Consider the following 27,330-nt stretch of genomic DNA (forward strand, 5'->3'; position numbering starts at 1 on the left):
GGCGTTCAGCAACAAACATGCCCCGCAGCTCGGTCGCAATCAATTGCGCGAGTACATGCTCCATTTGTATCAGCGGTAAGCCAACCACAAAAAAAAAGGCAAAGAAAGCTATTCAGTTCAATTGGTGGAATGTTGCTCAGACAAACCGTGAAAGGGAAAATAGTTTGAATAAAGTTATGTTTTCACACTGCAGCCTTATGGCTTAATCACTTTAACCATACAGGATAGCGATTAGCAGCTGAGGCTCTGACGACTGTGTAAAGAGTTTTGAGACAGCATGCAGATTCCATGCAACACTATGTGGGAATCTAAATGGCACGTTGCTCATTTGAGTTATCAAGGTATATAGCATGTGAGCACAGTCCCATTGCCTGTCGCTGTTAGCTGTCCGCGTCACGAGGACAAAAGTGATGTGTGATGCTTGTCGAGGAAGAACATTCATGAGTGCGTAGAACGAAAAGCACAGTGGCACATCCATTCACGAGTACTGACCATGCAACAATGGGTACATGCATAATGTAATTCCTCGGACTCCGAAGCAGGACGAGGGGAAGAGAAAAAAGGTTGAGATATAGGAACAAGATTCAACATTTACTTCAAGTTTTGGTTATGTGAAGTTAGCCAGTTTTGAACCAAATGAGTAAATTAAAACTTACATTTAGGCATTATTCTGCATGCATCCAACACCGCATGCTTTACAAGCAAGACAACATCAAGACAGCAAAGTCAGTGCACTCTGTCTTGGCTACCGATCTTTAACCAATGCATTGAGACGTCCTTGGCAGCTGCATAGAGAAAATGTATAAGCCACAATGGGCCGCGTGTTCCAGGAGGGGTGCGATCTCGTAACGGCTCGAAAAGTGAACCGTTCACTTGCTTTTGCATGACTGATCGATCGAAATCACGATTTCGTGAGCAAAAGTGCCATTGGGACTAACCCCGCAAGGGTAAGCGGACAGTTTCCTCACTGAATCATAATAACATCATGGGTGTTGTAGCCTAACTTCCAGCAGTGTTTCAAGCACAGTTGTTTAACGCGATAGTGTTAAGGAGCCTGTGTCACAGAAAATCCGGTGTTGGCGTCCGACGTTTGAACGAAAAGATTTTCGAGCCACTCATACCCAGGCCCTCCATGTGATGCAAGAAATTTACTAAATTAATTGAATTTCTCAAGCTAAAATACGTAGAAAAATCGTAAACTATGACTTACACACAACCTACAGACATGATAGCTTTCGGATTGTAATTTGACTATACGAAAAAACATAATTATATTACGCAAGAACACAAAGAAACCCCTTTTCCAGCGTTTGTACCATTCACAAACTAGCCGCCGTGTCCGCCATTTGCATGTGCGGGTGTCTCGAGGGCTGTAGAGCGGCGCACCCGGTTCCTTGCAATACCTCCAGCTGGCGCCAACTCGCCTTTGTCGCACGCAGCGCACGCAGAAGGCTGCATTTCTACCAGAAAGCCCGCCTTCGTGCATAGCTTTTGCGGCTAGTATTACCCGATAAACATTATGGTTACATACGCTCCAGCTGCCGGGAAGCATGAGAAGCAGTCGAGGATCTTTGAATGCTGTCACGTTCCACTCTTAAAATCGAAGTTTAAGCATCCTCCAAAATTTTTGAAGTAAACAGCCGATATGCACCACACTGCAGGCATTTTGGGACAACTCGCAGTGTCCGGAAAGGCCAAAAAAGGAGAAAACGCTGCATACGTCCCACACGTAAGCCATACGTGTGACACAGACCACGGCGGTAAAATAGGGAAGTGTCCCACCCAAATCGGGATGTTTGGTCACCTTATACATGCATAGGCAGTGATCCAAGTTGTACAGTTAACAACAGAATATTCGGACAGCCCCGTGGTCTGCCACTATACAAGGCATATCATATAATGCCGACCGAAATTTCGGACACCTTGCACCGTGTCGCACGATAATTCAAACTCTAACTGCACAACAGTTTGCTAGTATGGCCACAGATCGCCTATCATGCAGAAATAGCAATATTTTCATTCTGAGGCATCGCCCCATGTCGCTGACACTGCGTGAAACCGAAACTAGCGAAGCCCGTACAACCTATGAGCAGTGCTTTCTGCTCAATTCCATGCCACCCTTATTATACATTATTTGTGGCTGGCTGATCCCGTTGATAAGGGGTGCGGAGCGTTGCTCTAACCATCGGCGAAGCATGAAAAAGGATAGCATAAATGGCACTGCAAGAAAATCATGGCCACCAAATGCCTAGGACATGAACACTTGTTGACAAACCTGGGCCAATCACTTTCGAAAGACGCTTTCATTTTTGCAATATTTCGCATTACTCGCAGCGGACGTGTCAATGTGCTTTGCCCTGTGCCGAAAATTCTGTAGCTCGCAGACGACGATGTGTCTTGCGTTATAGTCACACAAAATCAATAGCATGCATGGCACTGTGCTAAATATGTTGTCCCTCCTAGTCGCCAATGAGTCTTGCACTATATTCATGAGAAATTGAAGGTATCTGGATTCAGAAGTGATGATCCGAGAATACAGCACACCTTTTTTGGCCATTGTGGAATAAAGTCGTTTACTTCGTGCAAATCCAGTCATTCTGGCGGTCCCCGTCGAGCTCGACTTATTTGTTGGCTACTGCTAGGCGAAACAAGAGCCCATAGCAAGTTGTCTATTCAGGCACATAAATATACCCAATGGTCCAAGTTGTCTACCTGGCAAGACTACAGTCAGTACATACTCAGTGGTGCAGGTTGTCAGTCCACAAATATATCCAGTGAGGAAACGAAGACGAGTGCCAAAACCAGGAGAAAAGCTTTGCTTCAAAAAACTCATTTTATTTCACTTTCCAAATTGCAAAAAAATGCACAGGAGCAAGGACAATTAGACAGCAGGGCACGCACCATTGCTGAAGCACTTAACAGCTTTATTTCAATAATGAAATTGTGTTGTCTCACTGTGTTAAGTCAAATGAAACATACTTTACAGTCCATGCTGCATAAATTGCTTGCACAATTAAATGAAGCTAAACTTGCACACCTTTACTATCACTAGTCACAGAAGTCGTGACTTGAAAAACATTTATCTGTAAGAATATTAGCATGACTATGCTCCTTGTTGCAACCGGAGCAAGGGTACTAAGTAATGATGCAATACAAACATTGCATACCTAAATAAAAGCTCCCCTTTAGAATGCTGCATAGAGTCTTTGGTAGTGGCTTTCTGGCAAAGGGCATGTATTACAAAAGTCAAATGCGAAATGATGAACAAGAAAAATAGTCAAGTACATAGTAGGTATTAACATTTCTAAAAATTACAAAACAACAATTAGCAAGACAACACTCCATTCTATAGCTCTTTCCTAAATCGTCACCATAATATGTGTTCTATGTGCGTTATCACTACATTTGTCACACCCTAGTCTAGATGTTGTTGAATGTTAACTTCAAATTTCATGCACGCAGTATTAAAAAAAAGAAAATAAGCCTATGCCATTGGCTAACGAACAAAGACATTCACAAGATGTACAGGTAGCTGCGTAATGGTACCATATAACAAAAATAGTTCGTCACAGTCTTATGTGGTATAATCAAATTTTTTTTTATTCCATGAAGCTCACAATATAGTCTAGCAGGAAGTTAAAGTACTTTAAAAATTAATTTATAAATGTAAATTTATTACCTGCATCATCTATGTATGAACAGCAGACGTACCTCATCATGATCGGGAGCAACCTATGTACACAGCGGGTCAAAGGCTTCTGCCAGCAATCTCCAATGGCGGAGTTGTCAACGTCTTTTAATGGCAGAGCGGCCAGTGGTAAGTGAGAATTTGCACAAGTACTAAGTGTAAAGAATGGGTCATTATTTAGTATACGGAAGAAATTTACACTTACTGTGTTATTTGGTCTTACCAGACCATTTAGCACGCAAAGATAAAAACAATACCAACAAATAGAGGTTGCAGGAGAGTATCTAAGATTAAATAACGTGGACGGTGGCACAGGGTCTCATGGTGGAGGGGGAGGGGGGATGGAACTAGGCCAGTCTGTAGGTTGGAGCTGCCAAGGCCAGGCATGATGGAGGGCATCCACATACATGCCCCCGGCACACGGAGGCCTCGACGAGCTTGGAACCCATGAACTAGTCTAGATTACAGCTCTGGTATCACCATTGCCCCTTTGGGCTCCTGGAGGTGCCACCAAAGTATACTATGTAATGACATTGTTTACACTTAAAAGTTGCACAAATTCTGACTTCCCACCAGCTGCTTTGCCTTAAAGGGTGCTAAACAGCTCTGCCTCTCCAATTACCCTTCTCTTTTGTAATCTGACTCCATCCTTCTCTTTTGTAATCTGACTCCATCCATGTCTGCAAAATTCCTGGTTCCTCTGCTGTCCTCAACTGCATTTTCCTTCCCTCGGCACTCCCATTCTGTTGCTCTGATAGACCACCGATTATTTTCTCTGTGCATTACGCGACCCAGCTAACTCCACTCATTCATCTTAATCACAATTATACACTATCGGCTACACTGTTTGCTCTCCAATCCATACCACCCTCTTCCTGTCTCTTAACATAGCGCCAATCATTTTCCGTTTTATCATACAGGAAACTTTGGCTCGGTTTGTGAAACGCCGGTGATCGAAATGGTTTCCAGGGGCCCCTTGTGGTACAAAGTGCAGCCCCTATGAAACAGATAGACAAAAGTAGACGCAGTCTGTGTAAATAGTAACAACCATTCCGCTGATAGTATTGCATTCAGTATTAGCTGTTCTGCTCTCGAAGCAGATTTTTGGTGCTGTGTTTTTTTTTATTCCAATTTCAGCAGAAGAATAAGCAGTAGAACCTCATTCATACGGTTTTGGAAAAAAATGTGAGAGGAAAGGTACCAATCAGGAAGACGTATGATCCGTAGTCACAAAAAAGTTTGGTTGTCTCAACTATATATGACATCTACATAATGCCAAATTGCTGCAGCATATGACGCCAGCAGGCACAGAGCTGGTAAAAGGACTAAGTGGCCAGAGACGCACATTGTCACTTTTGCTGCTTCAGCAACCTTATGGTGTTGGTGCCTCTCGAGTCCGACCTGGGGCAGCAGCTTCTTCAAGCGGGAAATTTTGGTAGCAAGTTTTGATGCACCCACACAGGCGAGAATCGTTGCGGTATGAGATGCCCACATGCCTCGAGCTGGTGAGGCTTAAGTATAGTGAGATGCATGTTGTTGTTTTCCTGTTGCATAGTGTTCTAAAACTGCGATGGGAAATCAAAACAAAATCAAGTTGGTGGACGATGCCAGAATACAATGCTGCCAGAGCAAAATATGATGCTCATTTTGCAACACCTGCAGCAGGGAACGGCGGTGCGTTTGCCTATTAAAAGCATGTAGTACACTTACTTCAAACGGCACTATGCAACACATGCTGCGAAACAGATAGGTGAAGATGCTTATCACAACAGGATTGGCAGCTATAGCTATGAATGTGACATGCAACAATTCCCGAGGAGATTTTCTGGTATCGGACGAGAAAACTGAGGGTGTACTGGCATTTTCATGTGAAATGGGCGGGCAAGTACTGCGGGGAAGCTGCCTTGGTAAGTGCCTACTGTTCTGAACTGCGCACGCCTAGCACCTTTTCATGTTTACACAGGATCTAGCAGCTGGAAAACAAATCATCAGTCGCAGTTTGGCGATGTATTGAACGTTGGAGCTGAAAGATTTGTAGGAACATATTAACTGTTAAGGGCCCCTGAAATGGTGCGGACAAATTTTGTAGATGCGTAGGATACAGCTAAAGTTAATCATTCGCACCACAATTTGTGTCAAGTATCTCATATTAAGAGAGCTATGGTCGATTAAAAGTTACCCTCCTCCATAGCCATGCATTTTCTCCTCAACTCATTTGCCAAGTGATCAGGGCTAAGCTCCGCCTTCACTGGCTCTGCGTCATGACGGCACGTCGTGTCATCTACTACCGGCTCTCTAGGAGCGAGCATGCGATCTAACAATTCGGTACATTTGTACAAGATCGTTGAAATCATTTCAGAGTCCCTTTAAAAAAGAATTGAGACTATATTGGATCTTTTTGTTTGTATGTGTGTGTTCTCTAACGATAATGGTGGCAGTGAGTAATATAGTTAAACTTCGGTACTACGAACTTCAATATAACAAGATTCTTGATATAACCAAGTAGTTTACTTTTCATAACCTCTTATTCATAAAACACCACATATTTAGTACCTCAATATAACGAAGTGTGTTTGTGTATGCGATTTCAATACAATGAAATTTCACTGCTGCCGCAAAGGAATGCCGAGACAACAAACTGAAACTTCTGCAGACACAGATGGCCACATGATTGAATTACAAGCAGCTGCTTTTGCAAACGCACCTTTCAAATGACACGCCCCAAAGCTAGAGCGATGGCGGAAGTGGAGTCGTATCATGTTCCATATAAAGTCCAAGCGCGAAAGGATCCTACCGTGTGTGTGAAAGTGTGCAAGGGTGCAAGGGTGAAACAAGAAAGATGGTGGCTTCATGAGTGCCACCTTCCCATGTGAGCAGAGAGAAAGAGGAGGAGGGGAGTGCACTCGCGGTAACGTGATCAAGTGCAAGTGAAGGGGGGGGGGGGGCAGCAATTTTGTGCACGTATCAATTTCTGGCGCACATCTCGGCCGTGGCTGCGCATGGCTGTAAGTGTGGCTGAGCGCATATGCAGCCGTGCATCCTGCTTCAGAGGTAATCTACCGCGTGTGCAAAGAGTGGGCATGTCATGACAGCGTGGGGTCATGTAAGCTGTCTTCCCGCATGTTTAGTATTGGAGATTACATAATCTCGAGTTTCGGTGACCCACTGGAGCAAGAGGCAGACCAAGCATTCACTCCCCGCTGCTGGCGCTTTTCATGATAGCGTCGTCTCAGTGCGGGCAACTCTATCAGCCGCGGGGGTGGAGTGCACGCGAAAGCGCAGCTAGCTTCCCTTAATTCACGCCGCCTATGTAAAGATATTGTTGACGTGGCATGAAACTGTATCATTTGTCATCATCATCATCAGCCTGGTTACGCCCACTGCAGGGCAAAGGCCTCTCCCATACTTCTCCAACAACCCCGGTCATGTACTAATTGTGGCCATGCCGTCCCTGCAAACTTCTTAATTTCATCCGCCCACCTAACTTTCTGCCGCCCCCTGCTACACTTCCCTTCCCTTGGGATCCAGTCCGTAACCCTTAATGACCATCGGTTATCTTCCCTCCTCATTACATGACCTGCCCACGCCCATTTCTTTTTCTTGATTTCAACTAAGATGTCATTAATTCGCGTTTGTTCCCTCACCCAATCTGCTCTTTTCTTATCCCTTAATGTTACACCTATCATTCTTCTTTCCATAGCTCGTTGCGTCGTCCTCAATTTGAGTAGAACCCTTTTCGTAAGCCTCCAGGTTTCTGCCCCGTAGGTGAGTACTGGTAAGACACAGCTATTATATACTTTTCTCTTGAGGGATAATGGCAACCTGCTGTTCATGATCTGAGAATGCCTGCCAAACGCACCCCAGCCCATTCTTATTCTTCTGATTATTTCCATCTCATGATCCGGATCTGCCGTCACTACCTGCCCTAAGTAGATGTATTCCCTTACTACTTCCAGTGCCTCACTGCCTATTGTAAATTGCTGTTCTCTTCCGAGACTGTTAAACATTAGTTTAGTTTTCTGCAGATTAATTTTTAGACCCACTCTTCTGCTTTCCCTCTCCAGGTCAGTGAGCATGCATTGCAATTGGTCCCCTGAGTTACTAAGCAAGGCAATATCATCAGCGAATCGCAAGTTACTAAGGTATTCTCCATTAACTTTTATCCCCAATTCTTCCCAATCCAGGTCTCTGAATACCTCCTGTAAACACGCGGTGAATAGCATGGGAGAGATCGTATCTCCCTGCCTGACGCCTTTTTTTATTGGGATTTTGTTGCTTGCTTTATGGAGGACTACGGTGGCTGTGGAGCCGCTATATATATCTTTCAGTATTTTACATACATCATTTGTCGCCGACTCCCAAATTGATCAAAATGAGTTGTTTTCTCATTCAAGTTAGCTTTTCTTTTTTTTATTGCCTAATAATTCGGAAAAATCTATGGCCCCTTTTTATTTGTAAGAAAAATTGATCGGCGGCTGTACTTATTTGTATAAAAGATCGAATTTCCATACAATGAAGTGAATTGCCAATTTTACTGACTTCGTAATATTGAGGTTTAACTGTCGTACAAAATGGGATTGTATCAATGAGGTTCTATTGTATATGCAGTACTCATGCTTATATTGAGATACTATTGTAGTGAAACTGTGCAGCCCAACTTTGGAATTTTTCTCTTGTGTTAACTTTTGTTTGTACACTCATGACGAATACTAAATATAATGAACAAATTCCTGTTGTAAGTATGACTTCGTTATAGTAGCAAAGTTGTTTGTATAACATTGATGCAAGAGCCAATAACTATAAGGAGTACAAGAGCTAATATTTAGATAAACAGTTACAGGAGTGATGGACTGTTGTAGTAAATAAGTTACTGTATGCAGCGGAGCGTTTCCCATATAAAAATAAATAGTAAGTTTTTGAATGAAGTCTTGCAGCATTTTTTTCACTATAAGCATAGAACTTAATTGGCATTGGTATGAACGAGGAACTTAAGGAGGATCTTCAGTATGCCACAAATTTAAGCCCACATATGATGCAGCACTTTGCCAGAGTGGGACAGCCATTAATATGAAAAATGCGGCAAGTTGGCCGCAACATAGCAGCAGTAGTGTAGCTGACACAATACAGCTCTGGCCTCGGGCAGGACAAGACACATGTTCACACATTGTTGCCCATGCATTTCAGTCCTTCTGAGTGAGTTTCTTAGAAGAAGACTTCTGTCAAGGCCAAAGAAAGTGGCTCCCAACTGGTGGGGCCTCAAGGAAGCCCATTATGGCACGATGCACCCCCATAGTTCAGACAGGGCAGAATGCCTGGTACATGCACATACTACTGGCAGAGACAATGGTGCGGGCCTTTTCTGCCGCCAGGAAGAGGATGCTGCCCTTTTTCAGCTTCACACTTCCTATCTTGCCCTCGCCATGAGTCACCAACAGGATGCTTGCAGAGCCAATGCCCTTTAGAAGGAACGTGGTGTTGGGCATAATCTGCAAAAATATATGAAGCAGGTGCACTAACTTTAGAACCTCTTGCCCCTTCTATAGGTTTGTTGCTTTGTTTTTTTAAACATTATATACTATGTTACATGGTAAAAATTAAGAAAATGGTAAAATGAGTGTATCAATCTATGCTTGAAACCGTCAGCAAAAACTTGAGTTGTCAGAGATGACTAAAAATGTACTATGTATGGCAAAATGTGATGAATGATTATAAATAAATGTGATTAGAAAATTTTAAAAGCTTGCCCTTCATCTCTAGTGGGATACATAGGCTGATGAGAATCACAAACAAGGATAAATAAAAACAAAGACGGCCAACTTGCAACCTTCCACAAGTGTTGCTAAAAGTCTGTCCCCTCCAATGGCATACCTGCCAACTTATGAACTCTGAAATCCATTAAAATTCAGCGGACACAACACAGGAGGCGAGAAGGGGTGAACAGTGAAAATTTTCAAAGTTTGCCCTTCGTCTCTAGTGGGATACATAAGCACTTTATTAACGATGATTTACCTCTAGACATAGAACACAAGTAGCAGCAAACTCAGAATTGACATCACATCACAGTGACCTGTTCAGTGACCTTGCTGTTGCCAAATTTGCCTGCTTCAGGTGATTGCCCAGCATAAGCTTGCTCCAGCAGATACCACTTTGGTATCCTTTAACAATCAGCAGATTTACAAAAGTATGCAATAAGCAAAACTTTTTTGCAAACAGAATTTCTGTTTTGTAAATCATGATGAAACATTCATAACGTCGTAGAAAGAGCCTGAATTCGTAAGCTTTATAAGAAAAATTCATAACAACTTGCAGGTATACAATGCTAACCAGCTTCAATGACAAATTGCCGACAAGCTGCAATCTGAACTGAAGGTTGGAAATGTTTTTGGTAGACAGCGTATTTAAGCGTTACTATTACTGCTATGCGTTCACTTCAATTAATGGCCCTCTCAGTAGTAAATCTGAATGACATTGAAGAAGAGCAAAGGTCTCCCAGCTCACAAGAGGAAGTTGGCAAATGGATTTGATTTCTGTTCTAGTTATCCGAGGCTTTAAACTGAGAAAACATGTCTTCACGGCTAAACTTGGTCGCTTGCATCAGCAGCAATTGTGTACCAGAGAAACTGTGTTTCATCTAGAAGTGTAAAAATACTAAATCGTAACTATTAAATACTGAATCAAGAATGAAAAGTCAAATGTTGAATAAAATACTGAATGTTAAATAATTGGCATAGGCTTGAATGCTTAAAAATTTTGTACAAGGAAAGAAGCTACTGTATAGTCCACACATGCTTGAGAGTGTGCAAGTACTCTTATCATGCCATAGGAATGTTGCCAACTGTTGGTGACTTTTGTACTCATGTTACTGGAATGGCCATGTATCTTTCACAGCTCAAGAAGTCTTGCATTCATATCTCCTTTCAGAAAACGATTTTTCTAGAAATACAAGGCTATGCAAAACACAAAATTACATTCTATCGGCTGTCATCTGCTGATTACTGGCAGATGATTGGCTTGTTAATGTCATTTAATACAACAGGTGAAAGTAAGCACAGCGCATCATGTGACTCAGCGTCACTGTCTCAATCATAGTCTGGATCCACTATGGTCAGCACAGGAGGTAATTAAGAGCAAGAGTCTTAATTTTTGGATTCAGCATGGTCAGCTATCAAAGCAGCTTAGAGACAAAAGTTTCAGATTAGAAATGGACTCAAGTGGGCTTAACAAAGTGTACACGCAACTCCTCTCTATCTGGCCAGGCATTGGAGAATGGTGGAGCCAAGAGTTTGCCATTGCTTCCACTATGTTTGTGAATGCATAGTGTAGCTAAACAGTGTGCACCATTGGAAAGTCGACTTTCGTTAATTCGACCCTGACGGGACAGACAAAACTTACATAATTATCCGGCGGGTCGAATTAAACGAACTACAGAAAAAAACGCCATAACACACAGCTGATTCATTTGGTAGTACTTTCCAGATTCTAACACGCCCCCGAATCAAATGCACACCCACTCTATATGTGCCTAATGTAGGACACTATCGTACAAATTACATTAAAGCTCCTAAACAAATTAGAAATCGAACGCCCAAGCGAATGTTTAGCAAGAAAAATAGGTAACGGTCTCATATGTGTTGCACAATAGTGGCCGGTTTCTTAAAGTTGGTTTCGCCACACAGTTTTTAAAGTCAGCTTCGCCGCAGCAAACAAGTGTTATGCGGTTAAGCATACGAACGCCGCGAAAACAGTTTTGGTGTCGTGTCCGATTGCAACGCGCAGGCAACTGTCGGCCCAATTTTATAGAGAAAAAAAACGGGGGAGGGGGGGGGGGGAGGGTGAGCCTGTTAGAATCGGGTAAGTACCATAATAAGACATCGTGGGCTACGGTTATTGCTGGAAAATCTTCCTAGAGCAGACCGAAAACAGGCGTTCCCAACGGGAGATGACGGGTGTTCCCACTGTCCCCTAATCCGAGACAGACGCTGCCACTAAAGGGGTCGGCCACTACAGGGGTCACTATTAGGGTCAACGTAGGGGTCAAACAAGTGCGTGCTGACTGGTTAAGTTTGAATTATCCGGCAAAGGCCTATATTACGATAGAAATAACGAAACCTTGGGCCCATAGAAATGCATGGGCACTGGCCGAGATGTTCGTATGGGATCGAACATCAATTGAAGAGAGACGAATTAACATAAGTCTACCGCAAGCATTTTTTTTTCTTCGTCACGTGACGGTTCTTTTTTTTTAAGCACTCCCAACCTTGTAGAATGGCCTTTGGTGTTCACCAGCCCCTTATGACTGATTGTTTGAAGCTCCAAGGACAGTCTGATGCAGATCAAACATAAATTAAAGGATGATATCATTCATAATATGTTGTTTAGTTGAGGAATTGATGTCTCATACCATGATTAAAGAGTCGACAGCTATCCAAATGAAGCAGCATGGCGAGACAAAAATGTTGCGTACTCATTCAAAATATGAGCGAGGCTGCGCAAATACTGTAAAACCTGGTTAATTCGGATTTCAGGGGACCGAAAAAAAGAATGACCGAATTAACCGAATGGCAAATTATCGGGGGTATGAAGAAAACAATAAGCAAATGCATAGATGCTTTTATTTACTGAATGAATCAGCAAATCCTGTTTCTATTTTGCACAAAAGCAGTGCGGAAGCTATAATTATCATCTCGTGACTGATCAGCGCTCGCAGCAGCGAAGGCCTCGCGACTTCCTTCACAATGTGGCCGCAGTGCACGTCTTCATCTGAGACGCCTTTCACTACCGCACACACATACCGATTATTTTTTCGCCAGTGTTGCCAGGTTGCCGCCCATCGCAATGTAGACAGTGCTCTTCATCCTCAACAGCTTTGCACTGAGTAACTGTTTGCCGCAACCGTTGCAAATGAAACCGCGGCCGCTGTTGACGCGATCATGCACTGCGACCTTGCAGTTGTGAAGGTGCGCAGCTGACGCGTGCACCGAGTCAAAACGGTACTACTGTTTGCCGCAACAGCGGCCGCTATCGACGTGATCATGGATGGCGACTATGCAGTGTTGAAGGCATGCGGCCGATGTGCGCAGCGAGTCAAAGTGAAACTACTGTTTGCCGCAACTACCGTGGACGAAACCATGGCCGCTATCGACACGATCATGTATATATGGCAACTACGCAGTCGTGAAGGCACGCGACCAATGCGGTGCTAAGTGGGGCGGTGAACGGAAGAAGAAAGGCTTTAAAGGCACAAAAAGGCACGAAGCGTTCTGGTATTGCTCTCATTCACGTACGATTTCCACTGATGAATATGGCGATGCGAACTCCGCTGGTTCGTTTTGGTGGACACTAACGCCGTTTTTGCTCTTTTGCGGCGCTTTGCACTTGCTAAGCTTGATGTGCAGCCAAATACGTCCGAATTAACGAGACTTACATTGCATTAAATAATGCATACGCCTGCCAGGACCAGAGGGCAAGTCCGAATTATCCGATTTTCCGAATTAACGAGGTTTTACTATACAAACATTTTTGAAACTAAGCCTCCAAAAAGTTTGACTATGCTGGAGCTGAGCATCTGCCTAGATGTCCTAGTGCTCCAAGCTGGATGTCAGTTCAAAGTATGCCCTCCTAATCATTCCCAGGGTGGCCCATGCCACCTTTGGAATGGCCTGCGCCGCGAGGCCATTGCAAGAGCGTAAATTCAAGTATTGCATAGAAAACAGCAGTGCTTGCCTTGATCATGCTGACAGCAAAATCACTGATTGGAGGCGAGAAGCAGCAGGTTTCAAGGTTCGTGGATACAGCAGGAAAGCGCACTTGACTGAGGGGCACCGAGTTGTAGCTCAGCATGGAACACAGGGTCTCCACATCCTTGTGCTTGGGTGTCAGTCCTGCTCGCACTACGTTGTCTGAGCATGCCATGCACTCCACGCAATCTGTGTACGTCCACAGAAAGGACATGAGACATACTCCATAAGACAGAAATTTTGAGCATTTTAAGTGATAGCTGTTATATAAGCACTTTCCTGCTGCTACATTCATGGCATCACTATTGTCGCAGCCACAAAAGCAGTAATGCCCTGCAAGCTGTGTTACATATGATTCTGTACTTTTAGTATAGAAGCCTATCTTGCCTACTTTATACAGTTGTCTAGAAGTGTACAAATATTCGAAACTCTCGAGTAACAAATAAAATGTTGGCCTATTCAATTCACTTTTCGAAACAACTAATCACTATTCTTAAGTACAAATAATGTTTAGTAGTTTCTGAATACTTCAAATTGCCAACTGGATGCAATGAAGCACAAAACTGGAGTAAAAATGCAATAAATTTCATCCCAGTAGTCATAGTAGACAAAACATGCTTTACATAGTGAACTACATTATGTCACTCGGGGAGCCAGACTTTTTTGGCTAGACCGCCATCATTCGCCAGTGGGTCCCGAGTATAGAACAAACTGCTTATTTACTTCTAGTGCTCTATTTGTGCTTCAATAAACAACACATTATAATGCATAATGTAATTGCATCAACTTGCTAACAATGTGAATACACTAGAATGTGAAAAACGTTGTTATAGTAATGGTGTTGATTATTCAAAAGCTCATTATAAGCTGTTCATTATGCAAAAGCTATTCAAAAGGTATTTAATGCATCAAACCTCGATATAACGAACTTCAATATAACGAAGTATTTAACTTTTCATAACCTCTTGTCCATAGAACACCATGTGTTTAGAACTTCAATATAACGAAATTTCACTGGGGCCACAAAGGAATGCCGAGACAATAAATTGAAACTTTCGTGGACACAGATGGCCAAACAATTGAATTACAAGGGCTGCTTGCAAACGCACCTCTCAAATGACGCGTCATGCAACATGAGCGACTGCCAAAGTGGAGCGGCATCATATTCCACATAAAGTCCAAGTACGATAATATCCTATCTCGCCCTCCGCTCTGTGTGCTTTAGGTGGGAGGGAAAGTGTGTGAAGGTGAGGCAAGAAAGATGGTGGCTTCACAGGTGCCGCCTTCCTGCACGAGCACAGAGAAAGGGGGAGGGGAGCGAGCTCGCAGTAAGGCGCTAAAGCGCGCACGAGGGGGGGGAGTAAGCTGGCATGCGTCTCGGCCGTGGCTGCGCAAGGCTGTAAGTGTGACTGAGCACATATGCAGCCACGCACCCTGTTTTAGAGGTAGTCTGCCGTGTGTGCAAAGTGTGGGAGTGCCAAGATGGCATGGCACCATGTAAGCGGTCTTCCCGTACGTTTACTATTGGAGGTTGCATAATCTCGAGTTTTGTGACACGTAGAAGCGAGATTCAGGCAAAGCATTCGCTCCCCGCTACCGCCACTTTTCATGATAGCGTCATCTCAGTGCGGGTGAAGTGCACACGAAAGTGTGGCTCGCTTCGCTTAATTCCCACCGCCGATGTGAAGATATCGTTGACGTGGCATGAAACCTTATCATTCGTCGCCGAATTCCACATTTATGAAAATGAATTGCTTTCTCATTCAAATTTGATTTTTTCGATTGCCCAATAATTCAGAAAGTTCTGCAACCCCTTTCCATGTAAGAAAAATAGATCAGCGACTTTACTCATTTGCATAAAAGGTCAAATTTCAATACAAAGAAATTTCGATATAACGAAGGAAACTGCAGATTTTGCTGAATTCGTTATATAGAGGTTTAAATTACTTGATTCACTAATGGAACCATTCAATTCGTATTCGATTCCCATTACTATTTGCACACCCCTACAGTTGACTCGCAATTGACAGCTTGAATAATTCACCCTTGCACTGCGGTCTGCTAGCCTCCTGGATAGCTCAGATGGTCGAGCAACCACCCCAGAAAGGCATTAGTCCCGGGTTCGAATCTGGGACCAGAATTAATTTTTCCTCAACTGTCAAACGATATTTCTGGGAAACCTGTACGGGTTTCCCTTGTAGCTTCATGCTACATTCAGGTGGATGACAATTTTACCTTTTATGAATACTTCCTCCACCTTGTGGGATTCTGCAAAACTGATTTGCCATCGCCTAGTATAGCTTAGCATAACACCATCTCAAAGAAACCAACCTTCCTGAGATGTCACAAGTTCCATTACTACCTGCAGAAAAAAAAAAAAAAACTTACATACTCAGACTTGGGTGTTCATTAAATGATCCCAGGTGGCCTAGAATTGCCCTGCTCAACCCTACCCAGTTCAGTCCAGTAAATGAGCAAATCATCCCTAACACTACTTTGGCTCGGAGCCACACGACCGCGCACACAATCATCATGAGCTACACCTTCAAGTAAGAAGCAACTCACCACCCAAGATATAGGCATGCGGCTCATTTGCAGCTAAAAAGATGGCCTCTCCAGGCCGTAGCTTCACGTAGTTGAGGAAGAAGATGACGAAGCAGCCAATATCATCTGGGTAACTGGTGTGTACCCGCAGGAACACAGTGACAAGCTCATGGGGGACTCCCGCTGTCTCCACTGCAAATTAGGTAGAAGAAGCAACAAGAAAACAGCACACATTTCGTTCCACTTCAATTACGGTTCAGAGAAATAAGAATTTATAATGTTTTATGAACTGGTTCGCAACACTGAGCCAGTTTGCGAATCGGTTTGTCGCAGTCAATTTTATCCTGCGTCATGGTGATATACTGCAGAGTACTATCGACTAGTCCGCATGGCGCATGCAAAGTTTCATCAACAGAAGGCAGAAATTTACAAATGAATTACATAGATACGGGAAAATTTTTATGTACATGTTAGAGACAGAGGTAATTAGCGAGAATCCTTGAGTCAACATAAGGCCTGTGTAGCTTCCACACTTGTGGCTTTAATTGCAGCAGGGTATGTTAATTTCCGTTTTCCTTCAGGTTCTTAGTACAGGACTGATGGTGAGCAAACTGTGGCATGCAATCTATGAGTGTCAGAGACAGCAAGAATTCAAATTGTATTATGCAAATTACAGGTTCAAACTTCTAGTCTGTACCAGAGAAAGAAGCCAGCATTTGACATTCCACTCAGTTTACTGATTTTTTTGAAGCAGGTGAGAACAGTGGTGCTTCTAAACGATGAACAAGGATGGTCCGTGCAGAACCACACATTGATCTCTCTTGCATACCTTCACATGGTACGTAGACTTGCGCTGGCTAAGGATGGACAAAGAAGTCAAAAGCACACACACTGTGCCCCATGAATAATTCTACAACTTCAAGAGCATTGTACTCTGCTTGGCTAAGCACCAAACATGCGCTGAACTTTGAAATGTAACAAAAGCATATTTTGCGTGCAGTTTTCAACTGTGGTTACCACTCATTGAGAAAGTAGCAGCATTCATTAGCAACTGCAGTCATGCAACACTAAGTCACACAGCTGAAATCATATCTCTCCTCGGGGACATTGTATTTTCTGTTCTCCATGTTTATCTAGCTTAGTAACAGGCTGGCTCAATGGCTGAATGGAGAGTTTTAGCAGAAATGTTGATTCTGCGGAGCTCCTGAAACAACTTTTCAGCAGTGGAACACAACTGGCATGGCCAATTTCAGAACCGCAAGCGTCTCTGCAGAGGTGGCCGTAGTCACCAGCACATACCTACCCATCATCCATACCAATTCTCGCACACATCACAGCTCGTGAAGAGTAACAATGTGCATGTAGGGTGCACCGAATGAAGTACGGTAAAACCTCGTTAAACTGTACCCGCTTAAACAGTAGCCACATTTTAAAAGCAGTGAAGTCAAATCCCCGACTCAGCGGCCATTGAACATGAAGTGTTTTGCATCCGCATAAATCATACCAGCTTATTGTGTATGTATCGGTTAACACTTGGTATTTCCATGTTTCGTCACACAATCACTGCGGTACGTCACCTCCATCGAGCGACCCAGATATCGAACTTGGCATGAAGTCGGCACTGGCACGCAACAGGGATCTACTGTTGACTACGGTGTGTGGCATTTGAAATGCAAAGAAGTTGCTTGGCAGCACTGCTGCGACCGTGAAAAGATGTCAGCGATGAGGTTCGACTTTTTGCTATCTTGCAGATGTGTCACCTAACAACAGCGATGAGGATGACACGGAAAACGACAGCCAGGCAATTCAGGTCGACAGTAGCAAAAGTTTTACGTTATGTCAACCTCATGAATGCAATCATCACGAGAACAGCACCCCACAGTGAAAAAGGCACCCTGCGACTTCTGCAGAGCTATCGCACCCGTGCACAGACAATATATGCAATGCCAACGAGGAATTTGCCATGCGAGTGTTTGCCGAGAAGACGGGGCTGGCTGAATAAGCTGGCTCGCAGCTTCAGTAAGTTTGAGGCCGCTGTTGTCGCTGCTAAGCCGCCGTGGCATGAAACGATAACAACAAACTTTTGTCGTGCAAAGTGAATAAATACTGCATGTTTTTGCCCTTTCATCACACTCTCTCTCCAAGCTCCGTTTTTCACAGGTAAGTGGGCGATCTCATGCTATTTCAGTTAAGCAGTACTACTGTTTAGTACATACCTTTTCCAAGCTCCGGCCAACTACAGTTTAACAATGTTTCACTGTAGCAGTTATTCGAAGAATCATGCCAATTATTGAACACCCCTTGTCGCCTTATATGCTTAACTCATTTCATGCCCCAATAACTGGTATTATTTTTTTCCGTTTGAGTTTTGGTTCAGTTCCACCAAAGATTGCGGTTATGCTACAGTTTGTGGTTCAGCTTCGGGTTCGACAGCCTGTGAGTAACAAAATTTGGCCCAAATGCTTCAAATAACTGTGTAAATGTGCTACTTAAGTTTCACTTAAATCTGGCCAGTGCTTTCAAACTTAATTTCTTTGCACCATGTCCTCTCTTGACAATCGGTTGGTAGTCATTATATACCCTGCATCACTCATACTTGGCGCTGTATTTCTTAATTAACCATCTCATTTTACATTCTTCTTCTCGGGCATGCAGCTGTTATCATCAATATTGGTAACTCAGTGCAAGAATGGTAAGAATTGAAAATTAAATACAATGTTACAAAATACAGTGCTTAGCCTACACTTCACAAGATTTTGCACAGCTGGACAGCCATCCTTACCGTTTTTCTTGAACCTATCAGCCAGTTTCTCCAGTTGAGGAAGAAAGAGTTCGGCCTTCGCAGTGATGACAGCTTTGAACCAGGCGTGCAGCTCGGCCTTTGATGCCAATGGTTGCTCTCCCAGTGACCCAAGCACCTCACGCAGCTCCGGCAGTACTGCACTTTCCACACATGAAGACAGGCACTCAAAAACCATCACACAGTGCAGCCTAATTTCTTTTTGCAAAGTGGACCTTGAAAAAACTTTAATGGGGTCCTGCAACACAGCTTTTACTGAAGATCATTTTACTTCATATGATTCTTAATTACGAAAATCAGCAGACATGAACAAAAGCTTTTGAACTTCGAAATTCAAAGGATAAACCGAAAAAAAATGGCTGTGGCTTAGGTAAGGTTAAGCCCAGGATGCGAAGCATACTAGCCTTTATTTTAGTTGTTGAACCACTGTTTAGCCTGGTGAACTGCTGTTGCTTGGCTATATTTGATTCGGCTAGACGAAGAAACAACTCATGCATTACTGCTTCGCCTTCAAGAGTGGAACGCGACAGCGTTCCCGTCGACCCGCCAAGGGGTGTACGACAATGGGCTACAGGGCAGCGACTACGCGCCCCGCATTGGACGCGGTGAGCGTCGAGCAAAGCAGCGTTCGGCGCGGCAACGAAATGTGCGCCTGAGCAAGAGACGCACGCCTTAGAAACAGCTCGTTTCTAAGGCAACACCGCATTCACTAGAGGCGCTTTTGTACCGCTTTGAAGCATCGTACTCGTGGCTCAGTAAGCTGGAAATAAAGAAAAAAAAAGTACTCGTGGCTCAGTGGTAGCGTCTCCGTCCCACACTCCGGAGACCCTGGTTCGATTCCCACCCAGCCCGTCTTGCAAGAGTTGAGCCAAAGCCACTTCTCCTCTGTCGTGACGTCACGGTGTCACGTGGTTTCAAGGCGACACCGCCGCGCCTGAGGAGCTGGGTTGAGCTCTCGTAATATGCTTCGCATAAAAAAGAAAGGCAACATTTATCACGTGTCATTTACCCAATCGTCCCTTACGCTGGCACTGATGAGACCAGCGCTTTCATGAATGTGTACAGAAAGCTTACATACCAAGGTGGATTTGTTGCTGCAGCCTCTGCCCATGCTTTTTATTGGCATTGGATTGGAAGCGCATAGCCATGCTACCGATGGTTCAGGCAGGTCAGGCAAGCTTAAAAGGACTCGGTGAATTCAGCTTAATCCTTTGTAAGGCAAACCTGTCACCACCCTGTGAGGAAAACCTGTCATAGGTCATGCCACCTTTAGTTTAAAGAAGCAACAAAAAAGAAAAGGAAAAATGTGGTTCCTGGGAAAGGGGAGAGCAAGAGGGGCACGCGTCTCCCAATGTTGTTTTCTCTGCACGGCTCTCGCATCTCCTGCACTCCGGCTTCTCCCCGTAGCTAAGCGCCAACAGCAGTCAGTGTGGTTGCAGCCTATTACGAGAGATGGCACGAGTGTAGCACTGATATCGCCACCTAATGGCAGGGTTAGTCAGGCACAACAAGGAGTAGGCGCTCCCTCTTTGACTTGGGGCCAGCAAGCGTGTGGACATTCCACACATGCGTCGATCCATGCTTCTACGAGACCATCTCACGAGGCCTAGGAGCAGGACACCAGAGTGGACGAACACGATCGTTCGAATTCGCCACTCTTCACATGACTGTATGTGCGAACGACGAGGCGCTGGTGTTTAGCATGGTGCAAACATACTCGCTCAACATCCAGTTGCGGTGAGTCCAACTTCATAGATTTGTCGCATGCCCATGAGCATGTTCTGTGGATAGCAATTTCACTAGCAGGCATTAGACTACGAAAAGTGCAATAAATGCTCTTGCGATTGTTTGCACTAGAGCATTGTCGTTCCTTTGTCCCAAAAGCGTGAGACCCCACATCTGGTGCTGTCGAGCACCCCCTCATGCTGCAGTGCATGGAGTTGGTGAAAGTATGTGGAGAGAGCACCAGTAAAGAGATTAGTAAAGGCAAGCAAGAACCCGCAGTGCCCACGTAGTAGTTCATCAAACGCCTCAAACTTTTCTATTACAGCATCACTTGAAAAAAAATTTGCTGCTGTATGTTCACGTATAGTGGTACACAGCTGCCACTGTAAACCAAATTTTGTAGCCCAGACAGGTTTAGGCGCCCTTTAAAAACAATTGATGTAATCTTTCTCAATTCATCAATCCTTCAAAATTTCTGAAAATATTATATGAAACATATTAGAGGGGTCCTGAACCACCCCTTGAGCTTGGTGAGAAAAACACAGTTCGCGAATAGCATACCTGGCTGCGACCATCTCAGCGAAATATTGCAGTCGTGCGGGGCACGTGGAGCGCGAAGTCACCTTTTTCTCAAATTCTCTGTTTTCAATAGAAGCCTGCTCCTCATTCTTCTCTAAACGCTTTATTTTGTAATATGGCAGATTCTGATACACGGCTGCTAATAGTGAGTAGCTGACATCAATCAAGAAGGGCGTTTAGACCAACACGCTTGTTCCTACTGTTACTGTGTATATTTATTGACGCAGTTTAATAAACGACCTGAAGTAAGCAAAAATCCGCTTTCCAATTTGAATAATTACACACTTCCAGAAGACGCTGACTATTGTTTGCCAATGCCGGCCACCCGCGTAGGAATTAAACTTTGGCCACCCTGCTTATCGGTGCCTTAGCCATCGGGTCTCGCTGATTTCGATTAGTTTTGAACACTCAACTAGCATCGAACCATGCAAAACTGACGGTCGGACCACATGCACACTTTCCAGCACGTGCACACTCCCAGCTGCTTCTGGTTAGATGCCTTGGCAGACTTCCCTTCGTATTGAGCTATTGATAGCACTTCAAAATGTGCAAGTTGAAAGTGGCTACTTCCGTCGGTCAAGCTGGTGCAGGGCACAGCCGGTCCGCACCATCTAGCATGGCCAGATTGGAGCATACGAGCATGAGTGCACACTCAAACCCTGTCATAAAGCAAGCGCTGCCATATGCACTATAGTTCCATGTAGCTGCAGTCTGCTATGTAGCGTAGGTGCCACGGTTGCCGCAGCTGCTGCAACAAGTCGGCTGGCTGAGCACACTGCAGCTCGCTGAGGTAAACCGCATTTGGTGTGTCGTAGGTGCCAAAATCGGAAATGGTGGCATCTGAGTGAACATCCAAAATCAAATTTGAATTGAGTACCGCGGTGATGTTCAGTAGGTGTAGCGTTGTGGACACACCCCACTCCACCGCAGACTTCGCAGTGCAAGTCACTGAAGAAGGAACAGAAGCACCGTTCGATTGCCAATAAGTCCGCTTCAGCTGAACACATTGAAGTACTTGTTTCGGCAAAGTATTTCTAAAATAGTCAATTTTACCTTCAAATGCATTTTTCAACTTTAATAAAATGTGGTTCAGGGCGCCTTTAATATATATAAAACATGTTATAAAAGTAAGTAGGAACATATAATGAGCAGAATGTAATCCAGACAAGCTGGATTTTAATTCACTTTTGGCTGCCTTGGGCTGTCTTTTTAAAAAAAAAGCCACTTATTTGAGCTTCCTTTCAGACAACCATCCATTTGTCAGCCCGTGTCTGTTCTCATCGTGCCGGAGATTACTGAGGAATAGCGGCCCAGGTTAGTGCTCACATGGTCGGTCAAAGCTCAGTGATATCTGTGAGAATATGACAAGGAAGAGGAAGACAACTTGGGATGAACTGCTTCGAGCAGGACAGAGAATATAGCAATCAGGACTAACGCAATTACCTGTCAGGAGCTGCGCAATTTCTTGCAGAGGGCGGAAGTTGCAGAAGGCCTCGAACTCTGTCAGGGCAATGGCAATCTCAGGCTTGTGGTTTGAGTCCGGGTACAGGTTGGGATGTGCCTCATGCAGCTTCTTGGCCAGCACCTGCCATGGCACAACATGCATGCACAGGCCTGTAGTTGTTTAAGCACAAGAGTTGGCACAGCAAACATGCCGTCTTGTGCATATGTCACCATTGCATATAACTTGCACTTTCAATTACAGTCTTCTGAATAAATAAAATAAATCTGTGCTTATAATCTTCACAAATATCTATAAATAAAAAAAGCAGTATCTTTAAAGAAAAATGGACACTGTGCGAAAAATGGCACAAAGCAAACCACACTGTCACTGCAATCTGAGAAGGTTCTACACGCATCACACAGATGTGATAACCAGAAAGCATCAGAGATGCGCCTACATGGGGTCAAGGGGGAAGGGAAGTGAATGGCCCAAATTCATCTCCTTTCCCCTTCCTACCTCCTACCACCATGGTACCCAGTAATGAAATGCCTTCCTGAACTCCCCAATGAAAATGGAGAATCATGCACTCCAACACCCCCTCCACCTTGCCCCCAACAACAAAAACAGAAAAAAAAAGAAGCTGGTGATGCCCCTGCGCATCCCACTGGAAGCTGACATTCATGCTATGATAACAGTGTGAAACTGTCAGTGTGTCTCATCCAAGACCTGAAAAGTTTACTGTCGTAAAGGTGCACTGTGGTCAGCGATGGGCACCATAATGGAGGGCTCCGAATTGATTTGGGTACATGGAGTGTGCATTTAAATCTCACAAGCATGTTTTGCATTATGTCCCTAGTGAAATATGGCCCTTGGGCCAAGAATTGAGCCAATATCTCTTGGTCAGCTGGAAAACACGATATTCATTTAGCCACTGCACTGGGAGCAACAGCTGAAACTAAAAGTTAATACCAGAGAGAAAGCAAATGTGATAACACCGCAATGCTTCGCTTCGCATGTATATATTTTCTGTCAGGAGGTCCCCTTTCAGCCACATGCTCTGGGACCTCCTTCTGTATACTTATGTAAACATGTATGTCTCCTCCTTATTAAAGAAATAAACTGAACTGAAAAGCGGAAGATGAGAAGTTCAAAATGTCAACAAAAACAAACTGCATACAACAATATTAGGCGTGCTTTTAACAAAAAACCCTTATTGCCAATGCCTTTAAACATTAAACAGCATGAATAAATGAAGCAATCAGCACACTTATAAATATTTGTTGATATCAACTGCAGTAAAACTGACATTGATTTTTACTAATCTTGTGTACATTCAGTGCCACCAACGAATTCACACAAATTAACATTAGTGAGATGAGCCACACCTTGGTGGGATGTGCTTGTATGGACAAGGGTGAGCCTACTGAGAGTACTTTGAAGAGGAATGGCAACTGTGCACCAAAGATAGCCCGAACACAGCCGCCAAGGCATTCTGGATGCTCTGTGATGTACGAAGCCAGCGTCTTATCCTTGCCTCGAATCTTGCTTGGACCTGAGGGGTGTGTTCCCATCCACAGCTGCACAGTACAAGACATGCAAGTTAAGTTCTTCAGACACTAACATAAACACACACAAACTGACAGAAAGAGACCTTAATGGATACCGAAGTCAGTCATGACAGGCTGTCATTCGCATAGCTTTCAGAGGGGGCCCTAGAGGCCCTCCTTTGAAAGCTATGCGAATTGATCGGCCAGCTATGCGGTACGCCAGTGTGTAGTACAAGGATGATAATGATACATATTTATTTTTCGCAAAGGCCAGGGGTGGCCAAAGAGCGCAGAGGGTAGCATCTGGATTTGCCTCAACTTTCTCCTTCTGGCTTACCTTCAAACAACTTTGCGACTGCATATTGATAATAAAAATTTATACATACCGCACTGTGAATGCAATGCCTCCCAATGATTATGCATGTCTGCAGAGACTTGCCTTACTGTGTTTAGTAAACCACGATTTTTTTTTGTAATTTAGAAAGGTATATCATAGTAAATAACACCATAAGAATGTCCGAAGCCACTAGCACAAAGATTAGACAAGTCCATGTAGTACGACACGTCATTCGCAGGGTAGCTGAATAACCACAGCGCCACAGTTCCCTCTAGTAATTTTTTCACTAAATTGATGATCATGAGCCAAGACTCCATAAGAAAAGTGTAGCATACTCACCTCAGCATATGTGGTGGTTTCCTCGATGGATGCCAGGTGGTGGCCCTCCAATGCCAGTTGCGCCACTAAGCTGGACGGTCCCCTCTTGCCCCAGTGATACTTCTGCACAGTGCACTCCAGCTCCAGCAACCCCTCTGCACAGATGAATTACGGTCTGCAATAAGGCCACTGGTTCTAAGCTGTGAATGCATCAGTGAACCAGCGAAACAGGCAATGATCGTTTTGGTGACTGCTAAACAAGACACAGGTTAACAGGGAGATGAGGACTTGAAGTGATTGACAGTGGTCGAACTGATGTTGCTGGAGCTGATGTTGCGACAAAGGGTGATGAAGACGAAGGTACTGACGAAGACAGGCCCCTTGTCGAAACATTGGCTCCAGTAACGTCCTTTGTCCGACCATTACTTATTTATGTATTTATCCATACCTCAAATACCCCATTTGGGGTTTTACATGAGGGGTACGTGAGCCTATCTAGGTCATATTTTCAATGAGTGCCTGTTGATATATTGTAGTGACTGAGAATTAAATTTATTTATTTGCATACAAAAATGAAAGAATCTACCAAACATTGTATTACTTCATTCTGTCTAGCTTGGTGACGCATGATGTTAGAAGAATACATTATTGCAGTAATGAACTCCTAACCGAAAGGAAGTCGTGCTAACATACATCACAACAAGGCAATAAATACAGAGTGTTTGTGTGTTCCTTCCTGTTCCATCTCATTCTGCCAATTACTGCTTTGTCCTAGTGATCATGAACCAACTAGTACATTTATTTTAAACTTCAAAGCCATTCCGATTAAGGTGCAATATGTGCTATAGATATGGCACACAGAGCTTTGCCTGGACTTGTCATCTAGTTGTACAAGGCTCGTACTTCAGTGTCACACAGGGCACCTTCAATTGTTATTGAGCCTGATGAGCCTGATCTGAATTTATTTTTAGATTGTGATGGGCTCTTTTCCCCAGGCTGAGGAAGGGAGCCAATCGCAATATGGAAATTCGATGCTGATTGGCCTCCATAGGGGTCAAAAGTGCCCGTGTGATTTAGATATAAAAGTGACAATTTTATTGTTACAATGAATGCCACAAAACTGGACAAAACAAGCAGGTATCGCTGTCAAATGCATTATGACACAAAAAAGAACAAAATGTGACACTTCTGTGCAAGACTGGGGAGCTGACAAACTGATGGTAAGCATGAAAGACTTGTAGAGTTGTTGGCTCAAATACACATCACTATACAAGAAGTCACCAACACCAGTCTCTGTTTTACCATTTGTAGGATAGTAATGAGCTATGGGATACAGCTGTCTGTTCCTACATGTACAAAGAAAAAGTTCTGTAGGAAGTTGCTAGTTGTTACAGCTGAGCAGCACAGTGCCTAGCATGTTAAGCAAAACAATATGGTGTGTTACTACTGTGTGTCTATTTCAATGAAAGACTTTAATCACTGCTCCTATGAAACAGGTTCACTTGAGATTTCATAGCATAACTCTATAGGGCATAACATGCATTTCACATGTGTATACGTACCATAATTCAACTATGACAAATAGCAGTTGGTATCTATGAATCAGAACTGGTAGGGCGCCTCAGCTAATGGACCATTAGAAATGAAACGAAAGAGCGCTTAATATACTACTACAAGCACCTGCTGGTGAATGCATGTAGTACCACATCCAGTGCCTGCAGTAAATAAAGCGATAACTTGCTACTATTCAATAATATTTACTATGACTATCTCTTCATAGCAATGCATATAATCACTTTAGTGAATGACAACACACATGATTATAATACAACATTACTGAACAGTCACATATGCATAAGCGGAAAAATGATTCAGCAGGTGAGTGCTATTGAGGGTGACACTATCTGGCAAGTTCTAGCATGGAAGGACTCTGGTTCTAGCTACAGAGAGCACATAAAATATCAATATGAACTGCTGTGCTATCTCTTAGAGTGCGCAACACCGTACGTAATGTGCATGTTGTGCACATTACGTGTTGAAGTACAAATTGAAGTACACGTTACGTGTTGACGTATACGTTACACTGCCGTGTTGAAGTACACTACAAATTACAATACTGCATGCTGACAGTAAGAATGTAAAACTGACATCGAGTGTTACTTCAACGACGTCTCGTTGTAATGACAATTATTTCTACAAGGTTCCGCCTACCTATCCTGTTAGGATAGAGCAAGCTGTAGGCGACGTACCTTCACCCATGCTTCCAAGTCGAAAGGTTTCGGTATTTATTTGGTTCAGTCCACTCGCGCTACTCTTCAAACACCACGTAGCATAATTTTCGCGTTGCTCAGGCAGCTGTGCCACAGAACACCTGGCTGGGCAACCACGTAGAGGGTGCCGCTAGCCTGCGCTAGCTCAGCTGTCGCGTTTGCAAAACAAGCAGATCTATGGCATCTATGCGTTCATGCAGGCAAGTAATGCTTGGTAATGAGTTTCGCAGAAGCGCCGGCATCTATGGCGCCAGTGTTTATAATCAGTTTTTTTTTTTCTTTAATTAGCCTTCTTTAGCAGACAGCTAGTTCGTTCCAGTTTTGGTTAATATGAAATGGAG

General features: G+C 43.8%; 1 protein-coding gene across 1 annotated transcript; it reads right to left on the reverse strand.

The window, feature by feature from the left end:
• Nucleotides 1-2,814: 2,814 nt before the first annotated feature.
• Nucleotides 2,815-27,295, reverse strand: Mpi (mannose phosphate isomerase). Its single transcript, XM_065450496.2, has 8 exons — nt 26,969-27,295; nt 24,741-24,874; nt 23,903-24,094; nt 22,517-22,658; nt 18,752-18,907; nt 15,991-16,161; nt 13,412-13,614; nt 2,815-9,174 (listed from the first exon to the last, which is right to left on the reverse strand). Exons 1-8 carry the CDS (start codon nt 26,976-26,978, stop codon nt 8,983-8,985), a joined length of 1,200 nt encoding a protein of 399 aa, XP_065306568.1. The 5' UTR covers nt 26,979-27,295; the 3' UTR covers nt 2,815-8,982.
• Nucleotides 27,296-27,330: the final 35 nt, after the last annotated feature.

The sequence above is a fragment of the Dermacentor albipictus genome, chromosome 1, assembly GCF_038994185.2.
Source record: "Dermacentor albipictus isolate Rhodes 1998 colony chromosome 1, USDA_Dalb.pri_finalv2, whole genome shotgun sequence".
In the NCBI taxonomy this organism is placed as follows: domain Eukaryota; kingdom Metazoa; phylum Arthropoda; class Arachnida; order Ixodida; family Ixodidae; genus Dermacentor; species Dermacentor albipictus.

Coding starts and splice junctions, on each gene's coding strand:
- Mpi (XM_065450496.2), bottom strand. Junction 24,095..24,740: donor AAACCACCACATATGCTGAG/GTGAGTATGCTA, acceptor TGTACTGTGCAG/CTGTGGATGGGAACACACCC. Junction 9,175..13,411: donor TTGCTGTCAGCATGATCAAG/GCAAGCACTGCT, acceptor ATATTTTTGCAG/ATTATGCCCAACACCACGTT.